The 27,305-nt window shown below is 39.2% G+C and overlaps 2 protein-coding genes across 2 annotated transcripts in view; one reads left to right on the top strand and one right to left on the bottom strand.

The window, feature by feature from the left end:
* Positions 1-27,305, bottom strand: part of LOC126756397 (zwei Ig domain protein zig-8) — a 176,381-nt gene that overhangs the window by 46,800 nt on the left and 102,276 nt on the right. The window lies entirely within an intron of this gene.
* LOC126756395 (uncharacterized) lies at positions 8,293-21,793 on the top strand. The gene is made up of 7 exons (XM_050469444.1): positions 8,293-8,506; positions 8,834-9,461; positions 10,379-10,513; positions 16,846-16,909; positions 17,232-17,387; positions 17,460-17,521; positions 20,933-21,793. Exons 1-7 carry the CDS (start codon positions 8,452-8,454, stop codon positions 21,453-21,455), a joined length of 1,623 nt encoding a protein of 540 aa, XP_050325401.1. The 5' UTR covers positions 8,293-8,451; the 3' UTR covers positions 21,456-21,793.

The following is a 27,305-nucleotide window of genomic DNA, read 5'->3' as shown; positions in this document are numbered from 1 at the left end:
GCAAAATCGTCACCTAATAATACCAATTTCTAAATTTTCTTTCTAAGTAACAAGTGAAGGAAAAACGATATAAAAGAAACTACTCACATTGAAACAAAATTTTAGTTTTGGTTATAAAGTGGTTATAAAACAGTCATAAAATGGTTATAAAAAGGCTATATATTGGTTATATATTGCTTCTATCTGACAGCGGAAGTGAAAATTTTATACTACATACATATATGTAATATGTTGTGGTGAATCGTAAGCAATAAAGAACTATATTTCGTTTTTTTTGATGATACTTTGTTTTGTATTTTAGGTGACGAAATACTGTTTTTTCTATTCTCTCTCTTCTTCGGTAGAAAAACTTTACATCATTTAAGTATTCACAATTGAAAGATTAAAATCACGACTATGAACGATACGTTCTCTCTACGACAGATGTAGGTATCAATCAGAGCTTATTGAGAGGTATATAAACTCCCAAAATAGTGAAAAATTTAGAAGAGAGCCGGAAAGACTTTCCATACTAATCAAAGCATTTGGAGCCGTAGCAATCTCTATGTCTCGAAATGCGGCATATTCATCGACATCGATTCCACCGATTCACTACTCAGAGTATTTCCAGCTCTCTAAAAATGAGAGGAACGTTATTCAAAGGACGGAGTTTAGTTCAATTTATTCTCAAAGCCACTACTAAGTGATAGTAACACAGCTAGTTCATCATTTTGGTCTCCTAAACGACTTTTAGTTACTCAAATCGAAAGGTGAGATGGTCGAGCAGCTAAGTAAGTGAAGTCGCAATATAAATTATGGCGCCCAAGTGAGCCTTTCGGACAATGACATATGTACATATATCTCCAGGATCTGTTGCAGAACAAACGGCGGAATGTTAAACAAATTTTTTTGGTAAACAGTACAGATTTCGCAACAACAAAACTATACGAAACAAGCAAACATTTCGTTCTTCCTTTCTTTCGCGCAAACCGACGAAGCGAGTAAAATTCGAATGCTTCATCGCTTATCCTCAACAACAACTAAACCCGATGTAAACTTCCGCCATAGCGTCTGCACCAACTCACCGTTATCTAATCCTTTCACTTACGCCAGGGAAGGGAAGACTTCTTTCACTTTTTCTTCAATTTCTTCATTTCTGCCCTTAAACTTATTATGTTAATTTAACGGTATTTGCGCGTACCAACAACAAAGATGAGTGAAAACAAAAAAGTGAAAAGCTAACGGCCACAAGCCGTTAGGTAACTTTAATCGCAATTGAAAGCTTGCGAAACTCAAAGGGTCCGAGTCGGCAAACCAAGAAATTAGAAAAACGCGCTGAACAAGTGTTTTCACCCGTGTTGCTTGCTCTCCGCTTTCTGCGGCCCACACCACGCTGCTGTATGTTTGCTTCCTATTCTTTTATTTGTGGAGCAAACCGGCGGAAAGGAAAACAATGCGAACCCTTGCATTTTCACATGCTTTCACTCACTTAAATTTAATCACTTCACGCAATTACCAAGGAAGTAGGGGTTTGAGTGAAGCAAAGCAATAAGAAAAAGGGACTTTCTAACTTGAAGAGTTCTGCTCACATAAGCAGTGTACATTTTTAAGATTTTATAAACAGTTTTCCATACCAAGAAAATGTCGAAATGTACAGAATTTAGAAGACGATCTGTTCGGCTCATGCTGGTCAGGTTTGCTATATTTCTCCATAAACTCAAGTTTGAGAAAGGTCTTTAAATTTATTTTTTTATAGCCTGAACTGGGTATATTAAGGTTGCCACGAAGTTTGTAACACCCAGCAGGAAACGTCGCAGACCTTGTAAAATATATGTATACAGAAGCAACGTGAAAAATTATGTCAATTTAGCCAAGTCCGTCTGTCTGTCTATATATCCGTCCGCCAGTCTTGTATTATCGGTGTTTGCATTATCTAAGCGAACGCCCTGCAAACTGACCGATCAAGTTCTTGAAATGAATATTTTGTATTTGTGAAGGGTATTAAAATTTCGATACAGGTTGGAGGATGGAGTCACGTGTAGAATTTCATGCAAGTAAGGAAAGTTCTCTGAGAGCCATTCACTTGGGAGTACCCATAAACGGTTCTTTAACATATGGTTCAAGCAGCTCACGAGCTCCAGTCTTTGACCAAGTATCCTCTGGATAGCCATGAAACATCCGTTTGAAGCCGAACCAAAGTGAGAAGACAAACCATCCCTTCCCAGAGTTTTTCCCATTGAAAATCGACTATAACCATGTAAGCGGTGTCTAAGCTGGTAAAGAAGAAGGTATCCAGAAGATTTATACTTGTTGGTTAAAGGTAACTTATGTCGCGTACCTAGTTCTTTATGTTAGATCCTGCAGAGTTCGAAACAGGCAGCCCCTGTAGTCATTTAAATGAAGTAGAAGAGTTTGATAGGGCGATAAATTGGTCATCAGTCAGAAAAGAACAAGACAGATTTTCAACTATTCAGTTTTCACAAGACCGCATATTACTTAGTCAAACTTATATAAGTAATTTTGAAGTTATAGATGCTGTAGGGCGCACCATTCTCTCTGATTATGTTAAGAGAGCGTTTCTAAGCAAACTTTTCGCCACACTTGACCATCATCAACTACGAGAAAGTTAGACTAATAGCAGAAGAAGATTTGTATTGCTTAACATTATTCGAAGCCATCATGGGACCCAACACCACTTCAGCACATGGAGAGCACACTGCGAGGATTACACACAAATGCAGGCTATGATATCAAGGATGAGTCTCGGTCGCACTTAAGACATAAACAAAGTTTTGCAAACTATAAAACACCCTAAAAGATTTTAATATTTCATTAAATTCCAAAAGTGAAAAGTTTTGCTCGCACCACCGCACCGCTGGCCGCCTCGACGTCTTTGTGTGTACGGAAGCGTTAAAAACGAGCCGTCGTCCAACGATGCGGCATAATGAAGCGCCTTTTCGGTTGGAAGGTGTGACTTTGGCCAGCAACCACGCTCTATATGTATGCGTGTATGTGTGTGTATTTGTGTGAGGTGAAGCTGTATTCCCCCGGTGGTTATACAAGAAAACTTTTGCTTGTGAACAATTTAATAAGGTTTTTAGGTTTGAATAAATTGTACAGTAGTTTCACTTTACACTGTGTAACAGAATTTCGTTATCGCCGGTAATTTTTCATGTCACGATGCCGCCCAAACCCTGACCCCCTCATTGCGCTCCCGGTAAGCGCATCACTTGCACTTTGAGTTCCTGCCGCTGGTGTGAATGCTACAAAGGTGCTGGTGCCGGTGCTCGGTCGTAAGCTGTGGCATATCGCTTGTGGTTCGGCTATTAATATCGTGTACTGTGTGCGACACTCTCGTACTTAGTTACTTGCCAAGAATTAGTTTAAGTGGTTACGTAAAGCTTCGCTGTATTGCGCAGCGCACAGCTGGACGAAAGGGCTGGCCTGCAGGTTGGGGAAATGTTTGCCAAAAATGCATTAAAACTTTTCTGATATTTTAGTGCCTCAAGTGTGAACAAAAACCACAACAAAAACAGTTAGTATGGTAATAACTGAAGGCCGAGTGATATCTTCCTGCCAATCAGCAACAATTTCCTAGCTTAATAAGCATTCGCATGTGGAGATGTCTATAAGAGTATAGAGTATATGTGTATGTATGTAGGCGGCAAGCAGGAAGTTTATCGATATGGCCTCTGGATCAGCACCAATTAAAGTTTGCACAAATAAATGAAACCATAGTTGAACAGTATGCAAGTATGTATATATGTCGTGCATATTTGCTGTACCATCAATCAATTTAAAGGGTTTAAGTTTTCGAAGCCTTTAGAATGTTTAAAATACTTCATAAAACACATTAACATTTTTGTAGCATTGCTGTCCCTTGAAAATATCCTTACAAACCATACTTTAGGAGCTTTCTTCGCCCTGACCACAGCCGTGCGCAGCAAATAGGCAGGAAATGAAATTAGAATTGAGAAATCATGAAATTTCTTCAAACCCCGCAATTTGTTGTTGGTTGTTGACCTTAGCCATCAGCCATCTTCACTCGCTTCACTTTGCAACGATTTCCACTCCGCCTTCACTTTCGCTTGCCGGCTTCACCATTTACCGTACCGTTACCGTTACTGTTTGCTGCAGGGAAAATATAAATATTTGTTGAACTTTTAGTAGCCAATTTCTCAGAAAAATTATTCCCTTCTCTGTGTTTTTGCATTAAAGAGTCTTCACCGGCCTCGTTAGCGCTTGGTCACCGGGGTGCTGGTGGCAAGGGTGTGCATGCCTGTTGACAGGAGCAACCATTAGTTTTATGACTTCGGCAGCTATGGCAACCAGCTTGTCACAAATATCCATTTTCATAATTATATGATTTTCTAAATATTATATAATAGTGGATAATTCGTTATATATAAGCAATTTGTGGTATATTTAAAGCAGGTTGATCACCTTGCGAAGTTCCGAGTGGAAAATTTATTAATGGCTTAGCAACAAGAAAAGTCTTTGTATTGTTTGCGATAATGCAATATTTAAGTAGTAAATGTGTTTATGTATGTACAGAAGAAAACTGGAGTAATAGGCTCTGAAGTTCATTGAGAGACTTTATGATTCTTTAAAACTTAAAGACTTCACTTTAAAACCATCACTTGAAGAGAATGAAAACCACAAAATCACGAAAGGAACTGCTTTCTTTTACTGAATGACTAATTCTCAAAATACCACAGTTTGAAGACCGAGTTATCCTCCCAGATCTATGCTTGTCACATTGATGTTATCTCTTAAAAGAGTACCAATCTCTTTGTCGGTTAATCTCTCTCCTTTTTTCTTGATCAACAAAATGATTATCTCCAATATGTCCACATTACTCCTAAATAACTAAAGAAAAGTAATACAAACCAAAATACATATTATAAAACAAACCTCGAGAAATATAGAGCTATTGGCTAAAATTTTATATCAACGTCACTTTTGTCAGCAGCAACAACTTTTACAATGAATCTCCACGTAAAATTCTCATAAAACAAGTAAAAACATTATTTTCCGCCCCACTGAAGCTCTTATACGCCCCATAGGTGCATAAAATGATGTAGAAAGACCTCCATCTTGATTTTGATTGGTGAGTTTGTATGGGAGCCATATGCTGTAGCGACTCGACCTCAACAATTTCTTCGGATATTGCATCAAATTTCGAGAAAATATCTCGTCAATCTCGCGGGTCTGCGAAGTTTCCTTCTGGGTATTCTAGCTTCCTGCAAACTTAGGGTATATTAAGTTGTGCAGGGGTATATAATTGGGTATGAAAAAAAACAGTTATATCTGAATTAGTGATCACCACATAGGGAACTTGTGGAGAGATTGTTCACTCAATGTTTTTGTTTACTGTATATGACTTTCTCACTTCTTCGTTGCAAAAGTGTGAATAGGAGAGCGAGCAAACGCTTGAAAGTGTTTTAAAGCTGGCTCATCAACTTCTTTGTGGTCGGAACAAAAATTGAACGATAACTATGAGGTATTTAAAGGGATAGAAATTCCGGTTTGTTGCAAATGACGGCACGAAGTAGAAAGCGAAATGGTAGATACCTTTTAGACTTTATTTAAGGTAAGGTACCCAGTAGGGAAATTTTCGAGAGAGAAAATAAAATTTCACTTGACTTACTTTGCATTTAAAAAAATTAGTTACTGAGATAAAGAAAAATGGATAAACTTAGTAAATAATATGAATATTTTAGTTTACTCCGTTTATTAAGCGAATTATGCCACAAAGGAGAACATTAAAGAGAGGAGCAAAATCCGACTCCTCTTCCTGCTTTTCGATTTTCTTACAAAGTCACAACAAGATATTTTGTATGCATTTGCTATCGCTTTGCGGAAAACTTTGCGAATTCCTAGTCCCAGGCACCGGTTTGCCTGCTGGTTTCACGCACGCTTATTGCACAATACTTTTGTGGCCGGAAATGGTACAACTTCGGCTTCCTGTTGGCTTTGATTTATCGCTCGGTGAGTTTTGCTTATACACCAAATAAAACAAACGCACATACAACCAAATAAGCTGTACTATTAGAAAGGAGCACCCTGTATACACACACACACACAAATAGACATGCATGAAATCCGCTTCGGATTTTGTTGATCGGAAGTTTGCTTTCAGCAACAAAAACTTCAAAAACGAAAAGCCTGCGAATTTGTAAATAGCCGCACGTGGCCGAGTGTGGCCGATTGTGTGCGTGCTTGTGTTGGTGCTATTCTGTGGCGCGCTGACCGGAAACTTATTAGAAACTCGTTTGCTTAAATCAAAGCTAAAGTGTGCCAGAAAATTGTGAATTGTGCACATAAATTTTGTTCTTTACCGTTATGCTTCAATATCTGTAAATTTGTGTGTTTGGCTTTGGATTTGAATGGCTTCATTTCGTTTATTACGTGACTGGTGCTGTGATTTATTTAAATGGAATTCCAGTCCATTCAGAAATTCTGGTTTACCGTATTTAACAGTGTATTATAAATTTAAACTCGACAACGAAATGAAATTAAGAATTTGAGTAACACAAAGTGAGAAGGGTAGAAGAAGCAGAGCAATAGTCTAAATTCGAGGATTTTCACAGAATACAACTCTCGATGAGCGAACCAACGTACACATGTCAATGCCAACATGACCGAAATTTCTTTCTTTTAAAAAATTACATAATTATTTCTGGTAAGAGAGACATACATATATTACAAGTCTTAGATTTGATGGTGAATTTGTCAGTTTCGAAAACTAAAACAATCCATAGTTTATATGTATGTACCATTTCTTGGACCTCAATCAATGATAGGGCTTATTCGTCTTGCAAACTGATCGATAACTTCAACCCATCGTATTCGCCAGATTCCACAGACCCAAAACGGGGCTCGTTGAAAACGGATTTCACTTAAATGAGGAGGTTAAAATGGCAACAAATAATGCACTTTTTATGAAAGAGATTATGTCTGAGACATTAATATATTTATAGCCAGTACAAGGTATATTTAGTTTGAAACGATGTTTGTAACACCCAAAAGGCAAATATTGCACTCGTTGTTTTTTCACGAAGAAATTGCTCATTTGTCAAAACGGCTGGTATCCGATGACTAGAGCATATAGCTGCCATACAAACTGAATAATTGGAATAAAGTGCTTGTTTGGAAAGCTTTTGCATTTGGGAAAGGTATTGTAGGTTCAGTGCAAAAAGAAGTCAAGGGGTTTCCTATTTCTTAAATTATTAACCCAAAAACATTTTAGCTCATATAATATTTCCTTTTATACTCCAAGCTCAGCTAGATAGGCTTAAGGGGTTACATGCGTTTACGGGCTTAAAAAATCGAATTTTTTTATTGTCTTATGAAATTCTACAACACCTTTAGAACATTGTCCTAAATGTTCCTGTCCTTGAGAACTTGCGCTTGAGGCTAGCTAGGCCAAGTGCGCCGTCTTTAAACGCGTTTTTCCCGAAACTCTTTTTGAAGGCGATTGGCCAGATTTCTCGAGAACTGCTCAACCGTTCTTCGTGAAATTTTACACAGATCTTTGGGTGACAATTCTTAAAGACTGGGACGAAGGACTTTTTTTCAATTACAATTATTTGATAAAAATGTGACGATATTTTTATTTTTTTTTTTGTAAAAATTACTGCCAAAAATCCAATTTTCAGTTTTTTTTCAACGAAATTGTTAGTTAAGATTTTAATTAGAACACGTATTTTGTCACTTTAAATGATCCTGTATCACTTTGGCCAAGTTTTTCGCGAAATTTCAGAATTTCTTTGTTAATAGTATATGTTTGTAACTACAAAAATTCTAATAAAATATTTCATTTTCTAAATGTGAACAAAATTGTTGAAAAAATACTGTTTTTTACCCGAGGAAACCCATGTAAACCCATAAATCGGCTCTTTACCACCTCTAAAATACTTCTAGAAGATATAGCAAAGTATCGAGTATCGAACAGATGGGCACGGAAACTTCATTTGCTTCATTTACTTTAATTTGAGTCCCATATACTATAACATGTGTGATATCGCTCAAGTTTTCGGGCAGTTAAAAAACCAGCTTGAACTGTTGTTCGAGAATCTTAGCGAACACAACTCCAAACAATTTAGATTCCGGAAGAGCTCAAATGCAAATGGAACTTTAATGAAAATACCGAGAACTCAAACGAGCTTTCAAAATATTCGTTATAAAATGAAAGAAATGAGCTCACGCTTGACTTATTCATACACTACGAACGATTTAATCGAAAAGCTTATGAACTTTGCAATTTAAGTAAAAACTGAACGGAACAAATAAAAAAGAAAAAAGCATAAACAAAAAGTATTGTGACTGAATTGTAAATTTGAAGCAAAATTGTTCGTAAATTATCTAAGAAAATCATATAAAAATCGCATACTAACAGGAAGCGTTCCATCTCCTGCCAGCAACAAACGAAAGCGGATAACAAGATCAAGCCAAAAGGAATAGAAGAGAATGGATGCTGAGAATACTAAAGAAGTCAACGACGACAGGGGCATCACTCACGATGGTAAGAGGCACCAGGAATGTTGCGAATTGCACGACAGAAGCGCCTTAATGCAGCTTCCACCTCCCCGCGCACACTCATATAAATGCTTTTAAGCTGATTCAAGGAAAACTCAATAAGAGCTGCGATGTTGACATACGTCGAAGCGGCAGCATGACTTTCACGTTGCATGAGTGGAAAGCACTTATAATTACTTTAATTAGCTGCAGCACATGTCGTTCAACAAAAATGACCCACGGCTGGGACAAACGGACAGCAGAACTTTCAAATTTAATGCTTTTAATATAATATTCCTTCAGTTAGCTCACACACTGTCTCTCTTTCCTTCAGCGCCTGCAGATGCGAAGAAGCAGCTGAACCTACAAAGACTCGCCGTGCTGGCAGCCGAAGCCGCTGCCAAATTGAAAGCGGTGCCAGACATGAGCAAGGACACCAAATCTACCTTCACGACAACAACAACAACAGCGCCCATTGAGCTCGTCGCAATAGCCAAACAGACAGCCTTAAATCTGCTTGGCCGCGAGTGTAGCGATAAACCGCTTAGCCAAAAATCTGATGACTCCGACTGTACGCTACAGTCCGATCAATCGGAAAATAATGCATTGAAGGCGCTCACGGCACCAGCGACCGATGAGAAAACATTTGCCCCCAATCAGACACTTGACCGCATACTGCTGGCGCACTCGGAACAAACGATAACGACCGCGCATGTGGAGCTCGACTGCAATTCTAGTCAGCGTATTGCCCACGAGCTAGTGCTGCAGGCCGGTAGCGGCTGCATCAAGCAGAAGAGCTTAACGGCACTTCGGGATGGCACCATTATGATAGGTGCGGAAGGCAGTGAGTCAGCAGCGGTTGGCAATGCAGAAGGCGCGCCACAGACTACACCCACAGGTTCCGTGCGCTCGATCGGTTCGCTGGTTTGTCGCATTTGTCACAACTCTGAAGATCCCGAGAGGTGAGAGTTTGTAAAATGTAATAAATTATTTTGTCAGAAGAAAATATGGATTCGCGAAGTTCTAACATTAGTTGTCACGTTTCTAACGAATACATAAAGCTGTATTTGGACAGGTAGACACCCAGTACCCAATTTTAGCTTTAAAATGTTTCTGTGGTTTCGAATTTTTTTATACCGTTAGAGTTCTTAGCGTTCATAGGTGTTTATTGTCCGGGAAAGATAAGAAAAATGTCTGCTATCAGCGAGCAGGGTTCCAGAATTTTAGTGACTTTGTCGACGTAGTCCCATTGGATAACTTCCTTATGGTTTTAGCGACCCTTAGCTAATGTCTGGGAGTTCGAAAAAGTTTGCGAAGAAGTCTTGGACTTATGGTAATATTCGCAGATTTTTGTAGTTTGATTAGAAATACGAAAAGACTTTTTCGACCAGCTAATATTTGTCCAATTTTTACGCACAAATCCAGAAGCGCAAGTAACGGTATATGTTGAGTTGGTAGTGTTAAGCGCTCAGACAATAAAGAGGAGGTAAAAATATTGAAAATTCATGAAATATTAAGCGCTTAGTTAAATATTATCTTGTATTACCAATAACGTAACCGAAACTGCCACTCGCACTATTTGCCATATTTTGCGATTTAATTAAATTTACATAAAAGTGCCAATAATTAGTTGTTTATTTTTATCGTTTTTTGTACTTGTTGTTGTTTCTAAAAATGTATTCAAAATGAAATTTGCACAAAGCACACACGGGTGCACGCGGCGGCGCCTGCAGCGCGTGTTATCTCTGTGCCGGCGAGCGTTTATCAGCGATTTTTAATCAAATAGCATTAACGCATATTTACAACAAATACAAAAAACACACTGCAAATATATTAATTTATGTGAATGCAATTTAATTTGAAATATTTCTATGCGCAGATTAGTTTCGCCGTGTTTGTGCAAGGGATCGCTGACATATGTGCACATCCACTGCCTGGAGCGCTGGATTAGCACCTCGAGGAGCACCGTCTGCGAGCTTTGCCAGTTCCAGTACAACACCGTGCAGACGCTGAGGTGAGTGTGGGCGTGTGTATGTTTCCGGGATAGATACCTCGTCGGAAGGGTTGGGTGGGGGTGTGCAATTTGCGCGCTGTTTATCTTTGCATATCGGTTCGGTAATTGGAAAATATTTGCGCTAATTAATGAATCGCGATTACAACAGCTGGTGAATTCAGTGAATTCAATTGGGAGCAGCGCGATTGTAAAGAACCGAAATATTCACTGTTACACAAATATTGACATTGGCGACTAAGTAATTAAAACATAATTCTATTTGCATTTTGTCGCATGCGGAATTATAAAAATATGCGCGCTAAACACGAGCGCTCGATTCGGCAGTTGGTTAAAGGTGGGTACACCACGCCCTAGGACTTGGGATACTCGATTTAATGTATTATATGTTAAGCACATACACACTAAATCAAATTTAACACGGACTTGTTCATTTACCTGCGGGCGCAAACTAAATAGGAACAATATTTTTTCCGAGATTTGTACAACCGTTTTATACCCAGAACGGGGTATATTAAGTTTACTACGGTGTTTTCAACATACAGAAAGGTGTATAAGTAAATGATCAGCGTGACGAACTAAGTCGTTTTAGCCAACTTCGCGTGTCTGTACGTCCATCTGTCTGTATTTGGTCGAACTAGTCCCTTGGTTTTTGAGATAGCGATATGAAATATTGCCCCTCGTCCTTTTCTTACCAAAAATGTGCTCATTTTTCGGAACAGCCGATATTGGATCACTATAGCATATACCTTCCGTACAAACGAAACGATCGAAATTAAGAGCTTGTACGAAAAACGTAATCACTTCACAAGAAATCTCGTTTTATGTTCATAGGAATATCAATTTGACTGATGTTTTTTACAACACAAACAGTTTGGTGGTACATATAGACTGAGTCAATAGTCTCACAGTACGTTAAGCGAAGCGAATTTTTCAAATTCGAAAGCAGAAAGAAATTACTGGGAGTCAAATCTGGCGAAAACGATAGATAAGTCAAGACTTGTATAGCTTAATGCCCAAAACATCAACCAAATTGTCGTCGATTCATATGAGATATTGATATCCTCAGCTATCTTTCTGATACCCACGCGATGATTTACAAGCACTGTTGCTTTCACTTTTTCGATGTTATGGTCATTTGCAGAGGTGGATCTACGCAAAAAGTTTTCAATGACATTAGAACCTTTAATGAATACTTTGTGCCATTCAAGTACTTGTATTTGTGGGAAAGTAGACTACAAAATTTGGATTTTAAGTATTTATTAGCACTCGAATCAAAAAGTTTGCGGCTGGGTACCCCATCAATTATTAACAAAACCGATTTTGCGCCCACCATTGGCTTTATTATTTCACCATTTCAGAGAGCTAATCATTAGAACTGCAATCGACAATGACGCAGGGTACATTTAGAAACACGTGCAGAAGCCCTACAGACTTGTTTCGACCATATTTGATCAACTGATGAATGTTCTTGGATAACACAAGTACTTTAGGATTTAGGATTTTGATGAACGAGTTTTTTACGGATTCTTGATTAGATCTTATTTTTCCTTTCTTTCATTTTGATTATCAAATAGTTCAGGAGCTCAATGGATTTGTTTTTCTCAATACGTATGATTATATGTTAGGTAAATGTGGATGTTATATCAACTTGCAAGTCAGAATACCCCGATTTTTCGTTAATTGGCTTTTTGAGTTGGTATTTTGTTTAGATCCTATTGATGACGTAGCCAATCTCCAGGAGGACCCACGAAAAATGGTGTCGATTGTTGAACAATATGTATCTACTTAAAATTGTCTCAAATCAATGATTAAAAAAAAGATATATTATTGTTATAGTTGACGCAATGACGGAAGGGTATTATTAGAATTTGATGTTTTGACAAAATGTTGTGTTCCCAAAAACAGTTATTATTTTGTGGAAAAAATTCAATTGAGAGTAGTTTAAAAAATCGGGATTATTATCACAAATCTTATTACTTCGATCTTAACCTTACAGGTTATTCTAGGATGGGCGTGTAGAAATATCAGTCTATTGATCTGGTCGTTTCGAAGATATTTTCCTGACCGATTTCGAAAACAGCATTTTGGGAAACACGCCGATTTCACTAAGATACAAAATTCTCACAAATAGTATTCTCAAATATGTGCATATTCAATATAACGGGTTTTTCCATAAAAGTGCTACAAAATTTTTTTAAAATAAAACAAAAACGGTTTTAATGACGTTTGAAATTTCATTCAATGCCATAATGTATGGAACTCGATTTCTTTTGCATGGCCACCACAGGCACGCTTGCAGAAGTCTACACGCTGAACGCATTTTTCGACGGTTTTCAAGCGTAAATCGGCCGATACTGCTGCAATTTCACGTTCGATATTCGTACGAAGTTCATCAATTATCGCTGGCTTGTTGGCAGAGAACATAGAGTTGACGTAGCCTCACAGGAAATGGTCTAACGGTGTCAAATCGTACGACCAAGGCGGCCAATTGACTGGGCCATTTCGTGAGAAAACACGTTTACCAAATTTGGTTTTCAATAAATCGATTGTGACATTCGCTGTGCTACTTGTGGTACCGTACTATTGGAACCGCATATTGTCCAAGTCCATATCATTCGGTTAGCATTGAGCCGTAGCGATTCACATTCACAGTAACGTGCCGGTCTTGATCATCACGGAAGATGTACGGCCGAACCACGCCGCCGGCCCATAAACCGCACCAAACCGTAATTTTCTCGGAATGCAATGGTGACTCATGGCATACTTGTGGATTGCTGCCTGATCAACAACGCATATTTTGCTTATTGACGAAGCCACTCAGCCAGAAATGTGCTTTATCGCTGAAGATGATTTTTCGATGAAAATCCAGATCATTTTCAAGTTGTTGTTCAGCCCAATTCACGAACTTACGACGATTCTGGTGGTCCACCGGCTACAGCTCTTGCGTCAATTTGATCTTGCAAGGATGTAGGCCAAGATTTTTCCGCAAAATTCACCACATTGACGTTACAGAGATGCTCAACGCTTGAGAACGACGTATGAGAGACCGATTTGGGCCTTCCTCAATGGATGCGTTAGCGGCAGCAATATTCTCGACACTAGGGGTACTTCTTTGCCACACTGGCACGGAAACATTTTGTACTGTGCCTGTGGATTCGAATTTTTTTCGCAAGACTCTATTGTTGATCAGACAGGATGATTATGACGACAATAAATTGGACGTAGCGCTCTTATAGTTGTGGCCACTGTGAATTTCGGTAGTAAATTTTAATAATTTCGACTCATTGCTGGATCGTATATCTTTCCATGACAAAATGGCAAACCTTAATGAAAAGAAATGTCGAAAGAGCTGAAAAAAATCTGGCGTCGTTTGCTGCCCCTATCGGTTTACTATTGTAGCGTCCCTATTGAAAACCTTGTTAGTATTCTCAAATATGTGAATTTTCGATATACATATGTACATGTAAGCAAAAACTTCTGTATATCTTTTTTTTATTTACAAGTGGCTATCACCCTTTAAGCCAACAAGTTAGAGAATCAGAAAGAGCGGCATATATGAAGACAATAAGGAAGAGGGGATTCAAACAAGGAACACAACAACAGAAACTGCGTAGAACGTAAAATAAAAGTCGCAACAAAGTACCGTTGTAAGCGCGTGTGTTCAGATTTTTTGCGCTGCCTGCCGTGAAATTGAAAACATGAATGTGAACATTCCTAAATGCTTTCTCAGCTGGTTTTACAGCCTCCTGCTACGCTTCACCATACATCAGGGCGTAGGCTTCGACGCATTGACGCGCTATCCACGCCGCTACAAATCCGGTCGAACGCAAAAACAGCGCCAAGGGCAGCAACAATGCTTCGGTCAACATTAAACAGCGACGAGGCGTGCGTCCTTTCACTTGTCCCGTGAAGCTCTGCATGCGGATAATACCTTCTCATGGCAACGCGCGCTGCTTCGCAATGTCTGCTGTTGTTGTTGTTTTCTAATTTTTCGCATTTTCATTTTCATTGTAGTCACACTCGCAAGCGGTGGTCTTGAGAGTGTGTGTGTGTGTGTGTGTGTGTATGTGGCGCGGCATAATGTTAAAAGCGCGCGCGAGATGCCATTTCCTTTTAAATTAAACCCGTAAATGGCATTTAGGACGTGAGTGTTGCCAACATCGAAGTGGCAAAGGGCGTGTGTGGCGCCGCAGCTGCAACAAAGGAAGAGGAAAATCCAAAACACAACAACAATGTACGCTTTATTTCACGCACTCGGGCATGCGTCTAACATCGTCTAACACGCATTTGGGCCGAATGTGGGGGCGTTGCCAGCCCAAACAATCAGCCAGCGCTTTCTGTTCATTGAAGCGTTGTTGGATTGTTCGTGTTTCCACACATACATATATCCCAACAGCTGCGGGGATACATACATATGAATGCTCTACAAAATGAATCGCCTAATCGCCACCACTCTCCCCTGCCCTCCCATAACCGCCCCTACGGAGCGTTTAGCTGGACGAGTGGCTGTTGAAAACGGGTATAGCGCAAGTAACGGTGTCAAATGAGCTGAAAAATTGTATTCCGCAACCACATATGGTCGCATTTGCGTGTGTGTGTGTGTGCAAATAAATTGTAGCACATGCTGGCTTTTATTGTTAGCCAAATTTGTTGTTGCTCTGCTTAGTCATACAAAATGATCCACAATCGGCCAAATATGTGTGGAACAAGCAAATTCGCCAGCTTTATTCGCTCGATTTGTGGTTCACATTAGGAATACCGATTGCTCAGCGAGGCGCGGACTGTCAGTGCACACTTTGATTTGCAAAGTCATAACTTATCAAGTTAACCGCGAGCCAATGCAAGCGGAGAGCGGAGTGTGCGTGTTGTGTGGAATATTGAGTTTCCGCATATGTATGTACTCATGCTAGGGTTGTTCTCAAACACGAGAAAATAATAATATCTCTTAAACACTTATATTTTTGTTGTTGATTGAGCTGCATTCCAGTCTGCGTCGTAGCCCTTTGAAGAGAGAGCTCCAAATAATACTAAATTTGGTTTTCAAAGAGCCAACCTAACTTATATTTTTGTACATCTGTAGGTTATATAATGGCATATGTTGCTTACTGTTATAATTTTAAGAACTTCTTCTGGACACAAATACATACATATATGTATATATACATATATAGCGAATGCGCATGTGGCTAAAATGCATGATTATTGCTCTTTTGAGTATACAGCTCTTTGGATTTGCCTCTGCGCCATTTAATATGCGTTAGTTTACTACATTATACTACTACCACATACACACATGCACAGCTGGGAATGATTGTCTCATCTAAAAAACTTATTCTGAAAAAGAACATTGTTTTGCTTTTATAAATATGTTTGTTTGTTGAATGTATCCTTAAAACACTGCACTCACAATTTAGTTCACATATTGACGTAATCGTCGTATAGGGCCCTTCTAATCTGTCCTGTCAAGTGCAAATAAGACAAAGAACCGCTTGAAGTTATGAAAATATTCCTGCCGTTCAGGCAAGTGTGGCTGAAGATCGCAATTTGCCGATTCCAAGACGTTCTCAAGAACTGAGACTGTTTCAAACCATAACCTGGCGGATTTTGGGAAATAATTTATTCTCACTCAGGAACTGAAGCCATTTGACCACCGTACACGTCGTGAAATTGTTTATTTTCCTTTTGAACAACTTGAAAACAATAACGAATTTTTAAGAAATTGACCTTCTCCGATGAGGCTCACTTTCATCTGAGTGGTGCGGTAAATAAAAAAACTGTCGATTCTGGTGCAAAGAAAGTCTACAAATTATACACGAACAACCATTACATTCACCTAAATTTACTGTTTGGTGTGGTGTGTGGTGTGTTTCAATATGAAGCTGATAACACCGTTACTGTCTCGGAGAGCAGTATTGATCGATGATAGCCAACTTTTTATGGCCACAATTGGAAGAAGTTGAGACTGACAACATTTGGTTCCAAAAAGACGGAGCTACGTGTCACACAGCACGTGCAAAAACTGAAATATGGCGAGTCGTTCCTCAAGTTTTAGAAGGCAATATTGAACGTACTATTCATGACTTGATTTAGAGAAAAGAGTACTCGAAAATTGGGTTCATCGAATTCGTTCGAGCAAACTAAGTCGTGGAGGCCATTTGAATGACGTTATATTCAGAACTTAATTGTGTCGCTTGTACTTCACTGTAAATAAAAAACATTTGGATTTTCTTAACAATTAGTGCATTTTTTTTTTTAAGAAATCATATCACTTTTATTGGAAAAGCAAGTGTATAATTTGATCGGTCTATTTTCAATAAAAATTTTTATTACAGATACACGTGCTTTCAATCGCTGCGAATGTGGTATTCCCGCTCAATGAGCCGCCGTGCATTGCAGGTGAGTATGAACGCACAACAGGAATAAATTAATTTCAGTGATCTGAACGTTTCACGTGATTGCTCTTCATACTGTATGCAGCGTTTTAAATATAGCTTTTCTACGAGCTTCTCCAATTATTCTAAGCTTGGTCGATGAGAGCTAAACAACGAACGTTTTCTGATCTTATTGTACATATTTTAAATACACATATTTTATATATGAAGTATATATATTTGCCCCATATAAATAAATACATATTTATATTGAAATAGATAGAATAAAGAAAAAGCTTGATTGCAGCATCTATTTTCGTTCTCACTCGCTATGCTTTCCCTTATAGGAGGATTGCCAAATGTTCTCGCTGCTCACGCTGGTCGCCTTCGGCATAATCGGAACTCTACTCGTTGGCATACAATACTATTTCTTGCAGGGGCAATCCTGGCTTTTGAGTCGCATGTGGACCAAGGGCTGGCTGATATTCTTCCTATTCACAACGGTATGTTAAATAAATTTTTAGAAACTTCGGAAAACTCGAAATAAATCACCTAATTTTTTTTATTTATTTCAGCTGACGATTTACTTCATAAATATTTATATGATCCTCAAGTCGCAGTTGAGCCCCTGGTATATGTAAGTGCGGCAAGCGACAGACGAAAATATTAATTAGTGCAAGTATTCGGTGAACCTCTTGAGCAGCCAAAGCAAGAGATAAACATACTGCCATAATAACGATGGTTTCATCGGATTTTTTTTTCAAATTTATAATTTTTTTTTTAATCTCCCTCTTTGTGTTGCTGCAGCATTGGTTCCACTATCCATTCTCAAACACAACACTCTCATTGCAGAGTTCAGTTGCCATTTCCACGAATTGATTTGTGTTATTTACTTTGGACGCTTGCAACGCGATAACAGCACAGATTACAAGCTGCAGCCAGCGCGTGTCAGTGCAGCGTATGCAAACAGCAACAAATAAAGTCAGAAACAAAAACACACTCTATCGAAATTGCAGAGATAAGCACGAATGAGAGTCAAATAGTCAAGCTGCCGAATGAAAAGGATTAACTGTGAAGCGTGGCAAACATTGTTGACTGATTTTTGTTAGCTTTTTGTTGTTCGCTGCTTTAAAAGCTCCCAATTGGCTTTGAAGCTGGTTGTCGGTGCATTCGGGAGGGTGCGGTGTGCTCCAGCTTGCGTATGCAGGGTTGCACATCCCATCCGACAGCAGTTATGGTCTCTGGTGGCAAGTAAATTTCACTAAGAGTTGAAACATATAAAAATATATGTATGCAAACATGTGTGTGTGTGCGCACTTGCAGCAGCTTGTTTCAGATTTTATTGTCAAAAAGTTGCAGACAACAAGACTACATGTCCGCATGCAGCAACAACAGCTAAAGCAACAACAATGTTGTCACCGCTAACTGTACTCATATGTAGAATGCTTTTCCATGCACCCGTCCTCCGATTCCTTTTCCATCGCCATCATACCGTTATAATTTGTATGCAAACTCAATTAGTTGCAAGCTGCGAAATCATTTCCACGTCTCCCTGGAGACCATAAACATTTCACATGTTTGGTTTTTATTGTTTTTTCGGAGTGTGTGTGTGTGACAACTCCCTACCAAGGATGGCGCTTCGACCTTCTTCAGAGTGAGTTTTATTAGTTTCATGACTCTTTGCTACAAATTTGCGAACTTAATTTAATTGGATATAAACACCCAACAAAGGCAGTTTCATAGTATTTTCTGATTCATTCCCCATTCCCTTAATTAAGTATAAGAGCATCAAAGAATTTCATTACAAAAATCCTCCTGAACTGTACTTTCCACGAATTCGAACAACACTCGGCTAGTAAGTATGGCAAAGTGTACTGATTTCACAGATTTCTCTCATAAATACGACGAGTGAGTTTTTCCAGGAAAAGTTCAGCCGGTTTTCTATTTCGGAAATACATGCAAGCATTGCTTTTGGATTTTATTACCAGAGTCTCATACACGATAAATGCCTGAGCTTCGTTAAATAAAAAGATTGTGAATTTCTGAAAGCAATGATTCTGAAAATCGTTATTATGATATATCACTTGAAGATGAAATTACTAGGAACTTCGAAATAAAAAACTTTCAAAGCCCCTTACTACCCTTTTTTCGCTTTTTTGCAAGAAATTTTCTTTTTATGAAACCAAGTCCTGTCTGCCACTCAGTATGGCTGCTGACAAGAAGACGTATGTAGATATTAAAGTCATTCAGCATTCAGATCGATCCATAAACAAGTTTTGTACTCCAAACTCTAGAACACAAACTGAGTCAAGTTTAACTACGACTCACTTGTGAAACATTGGGTAGTCGAAAAAGTCTTTTCGTACTCTGTCAATAAATGTCAATACAGTCGTATATCTCCAGTGTTACCAATCACATTGTGCCATACCATAAAATGTTCGAAATGTGAGATTTTAAGCTTCATTAAACCAAAAACAAATTAAATTCCGGGAAAAGTTACAGCTTTTCAAAAGTGAGTGGAAATAATGGAGAAATTCGCCTTAGTTTGAAATTTTTGTAAAGAAAAAAGAAAAAATGCCACGCAAGGCATCAACGAAATTTATTGAGTTTACGAAGACGATGCTGTACTCGTATAACTTCGTGTAACACAAAACTAGGTCGCTCGCTTCGGTTCTGGAATTTTCGATGTGAAAGATGCACCTCGCTCTGTTCGACTTATTGTTGAAAAAGTCGATGAAATTATGGAAAAGATTGACCAGGATCATCGCATAAGCACCCATGACATCGTTAAGGAACTTAACATTCATAATCAAACGGTTCTAACCCATTTAAAAAAGGCTGGCTACAAAAAGAAGCTCGATGTTTGAGTATCAAATAAATTGTCTGTAAAAAATTTAATGGACCACATTGACATCTGCGATTCTTTGCTGAAACGAAATAAAATCAAACCATTTCTGAAGCGAATGGTAACAAGAGACGAAAAGTGGATCAAATACGACAATAATGTGTGAAAAAGATTATAATCTAAGCGTGGTGAAGCTCAACAAATGGTCGCAAAGCCAGAATTGACGCCCTGAAAGGTTATGCTGAGTGTTTGGTGGGATGGGAAACGATAGCTGGAAAGGTGAGCTGCTCTTGCCTGGTCGAGCGATTGATTCTACATTGTACTGTCAACAACTGACGAGATTGAAGCAAGCAATAAAAAAAAGGCTAGAACTATAAAAATTATCAACAGAAAGGGCTTCGACTTACATCAGGACAACACTGGACCACACCCATCTTTGATGACTCGGCAAAAACTGGGAGAGCTTGGCTAGGAAGTTTTGATATATCCACCGTATAGCCCTAACCTTGCACCATCAGACTACCATTTGTTTTAGTCAATGCAGAACTCCTTTAAGAAGTAAAGGGGGATTCAAGAGAAGCCTGCGAAAGTTCCTTGTCGCAGGTTTTCGTTGAGAAACCAGAAAAGTTTTACACTGATGGAATAATATCTCTAGCGAAAAAATAGCAAAAAGTGGTCGACCAAAATGGTACATATATTTTTTCATTAAAGTTCATTATAAATATAAAAAAATATTCGTTGAAGTTTGATTAGAAATACGAAAATACTTTTTCGACTACCATATGTTTTAGTGGAGTGCTAAGAAAGCTTAGCTATTATCTTCAAAATCTAGTTTCAATTTACACAAAAACGTCACCATGTTAATGCTTTTTCCATCCGACTCCTGACCCAATTCCTTTGGCAGCTATTTAAAGTGAAACATATACAAGTATATTAAGTTCAGCTAGCGGTCCTGATCGTTGAATATGATATGACTTGCGGCCAAAGAACCGCTTCTACTACTTAGTAGTAGGCAATACCACTTAACACATACTCATTTGTCACGCTCTACTTGCCATGGCTCTGGGCGAAAACATGGTCTTCTAATTATCGTAGCGGATATTAAGCATACGTCACATAAAATCCCACATCTGTCAAACTGTTAATGCACATTTTGCTCATTTCCTACACGTTTCTCTCATACCCGCATTCTCTCAACTGCAGGTGGTGGCAATCGGCCCGTGACATCAAACTAATATTGGAAAACCGCAAACCCTTCCAATTTCGCCCGAATCGACGGCTGCAGAACCAACAGCTCGCACAGGAGCTCTCCGATATGGCTGACATGGCACAACAACAACAACATCAGGCATCAACAACTGCCATTGCACCGCAAGCCTCAGAAACACAATCGCCGCAGCAGCCCTACCACGCAAGCCCACCCATACCACCAACCTTTGCTGCCATCAGTATACCACCGGTTCATATCGGCAATACACAGGAGAGCGTTGAGCTGCCGGTATCTCTAAGCGGCATTGAGTTGCAACGCAGCGGCGACAATGGCAACTTTGGGGCCGACGATGTTGACACATTGAGTTGTTGCGGCAAAGCACCACGGGCAACGGCCAGTTGCAAGGGGGCAGCCGTGGCTGCAGCTGTGGCCTTCCACTGCAATAAACTGACAACGTGTGCCACAATTGAGATTCCGCTCGAGGGTTGCCTCTACGAATTCGAAACGATGCTTTAGGTGCGTGATGGGAAAGTGTCAAGCGGTCGGGGGGGGGCACATCATTGACAGTTGGTTAATATCGGAGATCATGCATTATGTGGCTTGTGGTGTGAAAGTTCGTGGTGAATATAGGTGAACGTGTGCTTGGACTGCTGCACTCATTGCGCTTGTGGAGCTTCAATTTCGCGTTATTTCTAGCATTGATGGGCTTTCCGACATTGAAGTGAGAGCCATACTGGATGGACGAACGAGTTTGTGAAAATATGCAATATTTGGAGATTCAGATATTGACATTTTCTCGAGCAAAGAAGAGACAAAAAGCAGTCGACGTCTACAAAAAAATTTGGATAAATAGAAAACAGGCGATTTGAGTTCGCGTTTTATTCTATTCTGTAACTAGTACGTGTGTTCGTTTGTCTATAAAAAATTTTATGTTCAAATATAGCTTTAAAATTTAATTGTTTAAAGAATTTGATTTTGTTTTCTGAATTTAAGCCTTGTTTTTGAATGATCGAAGAATTGCGAGCTTAGACACTTCCACACATTTAATTACCATCTGATCAAATTTGACCCGGACTGATCTACTAAACTGAACCGAATCGATAAACATTTTATTCCTGGCGACGTAAGCCCTTTTTTCATCTTCGTATAAAATTTGATCGTCATATGTCAATTTGAGGATATGTGGCAACTGTTCGTATGCGACGTGAAGAGTTAGTCTTTCCAGTAGAATCAAGGTAACGAACTGGTTGAAAATGCCACAGAAATGTTTTGTGAAGTCAAAATTGTTAAGACATCGAATACTTGCTATCAATTACTGTTAATAACGATAACATCGAATAAATTAAAGAGAGAGTGATTGAAAATCGTCTTGTTGGCATTAGAAAAATATCGGAGGATCTCAACATCTCTTGTAAAGCCACACAATACATTTTCGTTACTTTTTTGAATATGAAGCGTGTCATTGCTACACTCGTATCACGGGATCTGAATCTTTTTTCAAAAACGAGATCGCAAAAGAGATGCCTGACAACGTACCTGAAAACCCTATATCAGTAAAATGCATTAGTAGTAGCATATAAATGACGTCACAACTTTCCTAAAATCTACCGAATGGTAGAAATAAACCGAAATCTAAAAGGTTAAAATCCGAAGAGATAATCAAAGTCATCTCAGCCGAGGATTATAATAAGTATCTAGAAATTGGTTAAAAGTCTGGCATGTGTGTATTGGCTCAAAAGGAGACTTCTCTAAATATACATACGTGGAATCGTACTTTTTTTATGTCAGTACTGATCAAATTTGATCAGATGTATATATTTTGCCACACTTTCTTAGAGTCATAGTTAGAAATACAACTTCTCATAGATTTTTTGGAGATGATAAGAAGAACTTGTTCACTTAACAACTCGAATCGGAAGAGGTATTGGATTGAAACGAAGAAAATACGAGCTTAGTCGAATGATAGATTAATCAGTAAGTTTAAAGTTCAAATATCATAACATAATCGCCTGTGCTGCGCTGGCAAAGATTTCTGCTCATATGGTTTCCGACGGCTCAGATATGTGCTGGCTTTGAAGTCTTCAATAGCATATGAAGTACAAATATAAATCTTGCCGCTGCTTTTCTTTCTACTGTCAATTTTTAATTGTCCTCAAGTGCGGAGTTCTTTACAAATTTGACATCAGTTAAAGACACCCCAATGTAAATTAAGCAAAGCTATTGTTCATTTGTACTACAAACTGCCCTCGGGGCAGAAAACCTCCGCTGCGAGCAAGCGAGACATGACAAACCGCTGACAACTCGCCATTGTAACGGCAATTCTTCTTTATTTATTTCTTCTGTTTTGATAATAAATTTTCGAGTGAAAACTTAATTTATTGCCGAGCTTTTGTGCGCACGGAAAAAGTACTCAATTGCCGGCGTGGGAGTTGGTCAGCGGAGCGTTGCACAACAACAAGTATAAAATAATAAAAAATATCAAATCAAAACAATTGAGTGTTACATAATCGGTATGCTGAGTGGGCCGGCAGCAAGCACTCGGATGGGAGAAATTCAATCTTATTTACTACTTGAGACCACAACAATAGAAGATTATTAAATGAGGAATTGTTAAGTTAACGGTAATGTAATGTAACGCTTGTCTGCTGCAGGAAAGACGGATAAACGTGAAAGAAATGTAAAGTGAATAAAGTAGGAAGAGCTCCGTAATTAACTGCTAAAGTGGGAATGTGCTGGTAATAAATTTTAGTAAAATAATTAATATAGTTAATGGTCCAATGACGCTCAGCAGAAAAGTAGCATAGCAAACACTACGCCATCAATATTTACAGGGTTTTTCCGGAAAGTAATAGGACTGGTTTTCTTCCGCAGTGAGTGGTGCAAGCCGATAAAGCAGCGTTCGTTAGAGCAGAGGTACGCGATTAAATTCTATTTGAAACTACTTAAATCTGAGACAGAGACGTTTGACATGATCAAGCAGGTTTACCCAGACGTTGCTTAAACAAGAAGTGGTGTGTTTCGTTGGCACCAAGCCTTTTTTCTTTCGAGTGGCACGCGCCTGCTTCTCCACGTCCAAAAAAGGAAAGTATGAGCAAATTCAAAGTGAAAATGAGCATCTGTCTTTTTTGACATCAAAGTCAACGGTCACCATGAATTTGTTCCTCCTGGACAAACCATTTTGAGACGACAGAAGGGATCCAAGCTGTATACACCTCGGCTCTCAAGATTATTCCGGAGAATGCCTTCCGCGACGCCATCAATGCTTGGAAATCGCGCTGGCAGCGTTACATCGAGGCAGAAGAAGCCTATTTTGAAACTTTTTAAAGAATTGTAACGATTGGTTCAATAAATTTTTTTAAATCGACTCAATCCTATCCTGCAGACTATGCTGAGGATTTCCAAATGCACTGAAAACTCATATTCTCCAGTCCGTAGTTTACATTTGATAGGCAATGGAGGGAAGAGATGAAAAGATGAAATAATAATTTTCTAAAAAGATCAAGGTTAAAGGTTGATAGACTGCTGCTTTTTCAAGTTATTTAAAACAAAAGATCGGAAAAAGTCCGCAAAGGGTACATATGGACTTTCCTTCATGACGCTTCCGCCAAGAGAAGCTCTACCGTCCATCGCACAGTCAAGGAATATTCCCAACAAATTGTCTATTAAGCACGTATGAACCCGGAGGTGCTGTGACCACTAAACCGACAATAGAAACCTCAGGCATCAACTTCTTAGAGTGTGATCTATGTTTGTCTGACAATGACTGAAGAAGCCTTGACTTTATCCTCCCAATCCTCATTTTCCCACTTACTTATAAGTCGTCCGGGATTATCACCAAATGCTATCTGAATTGCTTAATTGGCAAGTGTCATCGATAATCATCAATTCTGAGAACGCACGACAACAGGCGATACATCAATTTGAAATTTTTAATTTTAAAATAGTATTAAGTTGCGGAAATATGTGGAGCGTGAGAGCGAACGCGTGCGACTACTTTAAGCGGCTTTTCTACTTAAATTTAATCAACGCTTTTTGTGGATAAAAAATTGTGTTTGTGTGTGTGTTCGGATATGTATAGATTTCCATTTATTTTGAACGCCTTGCGTGTCCTTGACTTCACTGACTCCGGTGGCGCCGGTGTTGAAAGTGTGCAAGTTAAGCATCGCTCATGCATCACATTTGATTACGGCCCAGTCTTCTTAATTTCTCAGCTTAAATCAACATAATCCTTATCGCCACCGTTGCTTTCAATAGCACTTCAATCACTGTCCTGACTGCTTATCGCTTTTGCGTTCGGCTTATCCATTTGGCCTGTTCGCTTCGCTGCCTGTTTGCATTTTTTCTGCTCTGCCTCACATTTGTATACGCACACACGCCTGAATTTCTTATTTGTACTTTAGTTTCCTTCACTCGCAGGCCAACGCAATGGATGTTCGACATCATTACACTTTATCTTAGCCGGTCACGCATTTGGGCGCCACTGTCCACTCAAAGTGTGTGTGTGTGTGTATGTGTATGTGTGTATTTTGAATAAGGCTCACACCTTACAAGTACGGCTTGTGAGTTCTTCGACTGATGCTGCTTTTCGTTACTTTAATCGTTTCTCTCTCTTGGAGGCGCGCCTCGCCCAGTTGGGCATATGCCTCATGTTGGCCCTCATGGCTACGCTAATATGTCAACATCACAAGCACTTCATGCCGCCTCAAATTTCAACAACACCAGCACAAATTGCCACACACACATAAACACACTTAGATAAACTCGGCTGTTCGGCCGCTCAATCTTCGATGCCTGCGTACGCGTACGTCCGAATGGAGCGAAGTGAAATCGCTCTGGCAGCGCACGACAAATTGTCAACATGAAGATAAAGCAAAAGCAACAAAAGTGCAGAAGAAACATTGGTTCATTTCATGTGAGCATGAAACGGTAAAGCAGCCGGAGGCAATATGCCGCTCGCTCCTGCCAATCTCTCACGCTCTCCTCCACACTCGCACCCTGTGTTTTCTTCGCCGTTTTGCGATTTATTTTGTGTTCGCCATGACCGGCAGCGATGTTCGAAATAACGACAGGATCGACAACAACCGCCCAAAATGACTAATTTATGAACCATCAATCACGTTGCATGCCATTTGCTATGCAGCAGACGCACGCACGCACTTACACACACACACGCCTGCTCATTTGCCTATGTACGTATACTTCAGTAATAACCACGCGGCCGCTGAGCCAATTTCAGACTAGTCCGAACTAGCTCAGCTCAGCATGCTTAACTCGTCAGCTGACTTCCTTATTCAAACATCGATTTCACATCGCGTCTTTTGTGGAGAATGCTTCGCTAAAATGTTGCGCAGGTCGTTCAGCCTCCAAAGCTGAGAAAGTTGGCTCCTCAGCGCACAGGGCAAAGGAATAAAAGAGCTTCATATTCCAAAAGCGACAAAGCAACTGCTCGGCTTAGTACTAGTTGTGGACTAAACAGTAACTGAGTGATTGCAACTTTTACTGCATGAAATCTACGTGTTCGCGTTTGCTCACATCCGAGAATGTATGTTTTTGTATATATGCATAACAGTAAATTTGCGAACGCATTTCTTTTTAGCAACATGGACAAATTAACCGTTTTTTATTGTTGTTGTCTGGTGTTTTCTGTGTAAGGAAGTACCAGCAACCCGAATGTGATTTACAGCATCGTAGGCAAAATGTCCCGCACTTAAGATGTTTAAAAACTCTGTTCTTTTTGTCTTGGAAAATTAATAATGCAGACTTCGTCATCGCGTGAGTCTAAAGTGGGGTTGATTTATTGTGAGCCATGGACTTAGCGATTCTACTTTGTCAAAGTGATTTTTTATGGTTGCTTTGAAAAAGCAGAGAAGAAAAACAACCGGCGGGGATGCAACTTTTACGACAAATAGTTTGTCTTTGCTGTGTAAATTTAAATAGTCTTTAAGGAGGAGAAATTTATATCTAGGCCGTACAACTGATTTTTCTTCAGTGAAACATGAAAATTTATCGAAAGGTAACATGAAATCCAGACGTGAGATAGTCATTCACTATATACAAAGCTTAACTACTTAGAGGTTCCTTTTTTTTTGGCTCCAGCTAAGCATTCATTAAAGTTTTCTTTTCCTTCTAAATATCATTGTTGTTGCAGCTAAAGGGTGATCCATTTCGAGGTTTCCTACTTTTATAAAGAACAAATGCAGAAACCTTAAATTTAATGGGGAAGGTTTATTATAAATTGAAAGAACATTCTTATCTATTTCAAATGATGTGCGTAGCTACGTCTCAAATAGTCCATCCGTTGACTGGCGAATGACAGTCCCCCAGGAAAAAGTCGAACGGTGTGATATTACACGATTTAAGTGGCCA

The sequence above is a fragment of the Bactrocera neohumeralis genome, chromosome 4 (genome assembly GCF_024586455.1).
Source record: "Bactrocera neohumeralis isolate Rockhampton chromosome 4, APGP_CSIRO_Bneo_wtdbg2-racon-allhic-juicebox.fasta_v2, whole genome shotgun sequence".
In the NCBI taxonomy this organism is placed as follows: Eukaryota; Metazoa; Arthropoda; class Insecta; order Diptera; family Tephritidae; genus Bactrocera; species Bactrocera neohumeralis.
This window is presented reverse-complemented; position numbering and strand designations above follow the sequence as displayed.

What these genes read in the sequence shown, in the direction of transcription:
- LOC126756395 (XM_050469444.1), top strand. Translation starts at nt 8,452, where the DNA reads ATGGATGCTGAGAATACTAAAGAAGTCAACGACGACAGGGGCATCACT. An exon ending in CAGGGGCATCACTCACGATG is followed by an intron (nt 8,507 to 8,833) that starts GTAAGAGGCACC and finishes TCTTTCCTTCAG; the next exon opens with CGCCTGCAGATGCGAAGAAG. An exon ending in AACACCGTGCAGACGCTGAG is followed by an intron (nt 10,514 to 16,845) that starts GTGAGTGTGGGC and finishes TTTTTATTACAG; the next exon opens with ATACACGTGCTTTCAATCGC.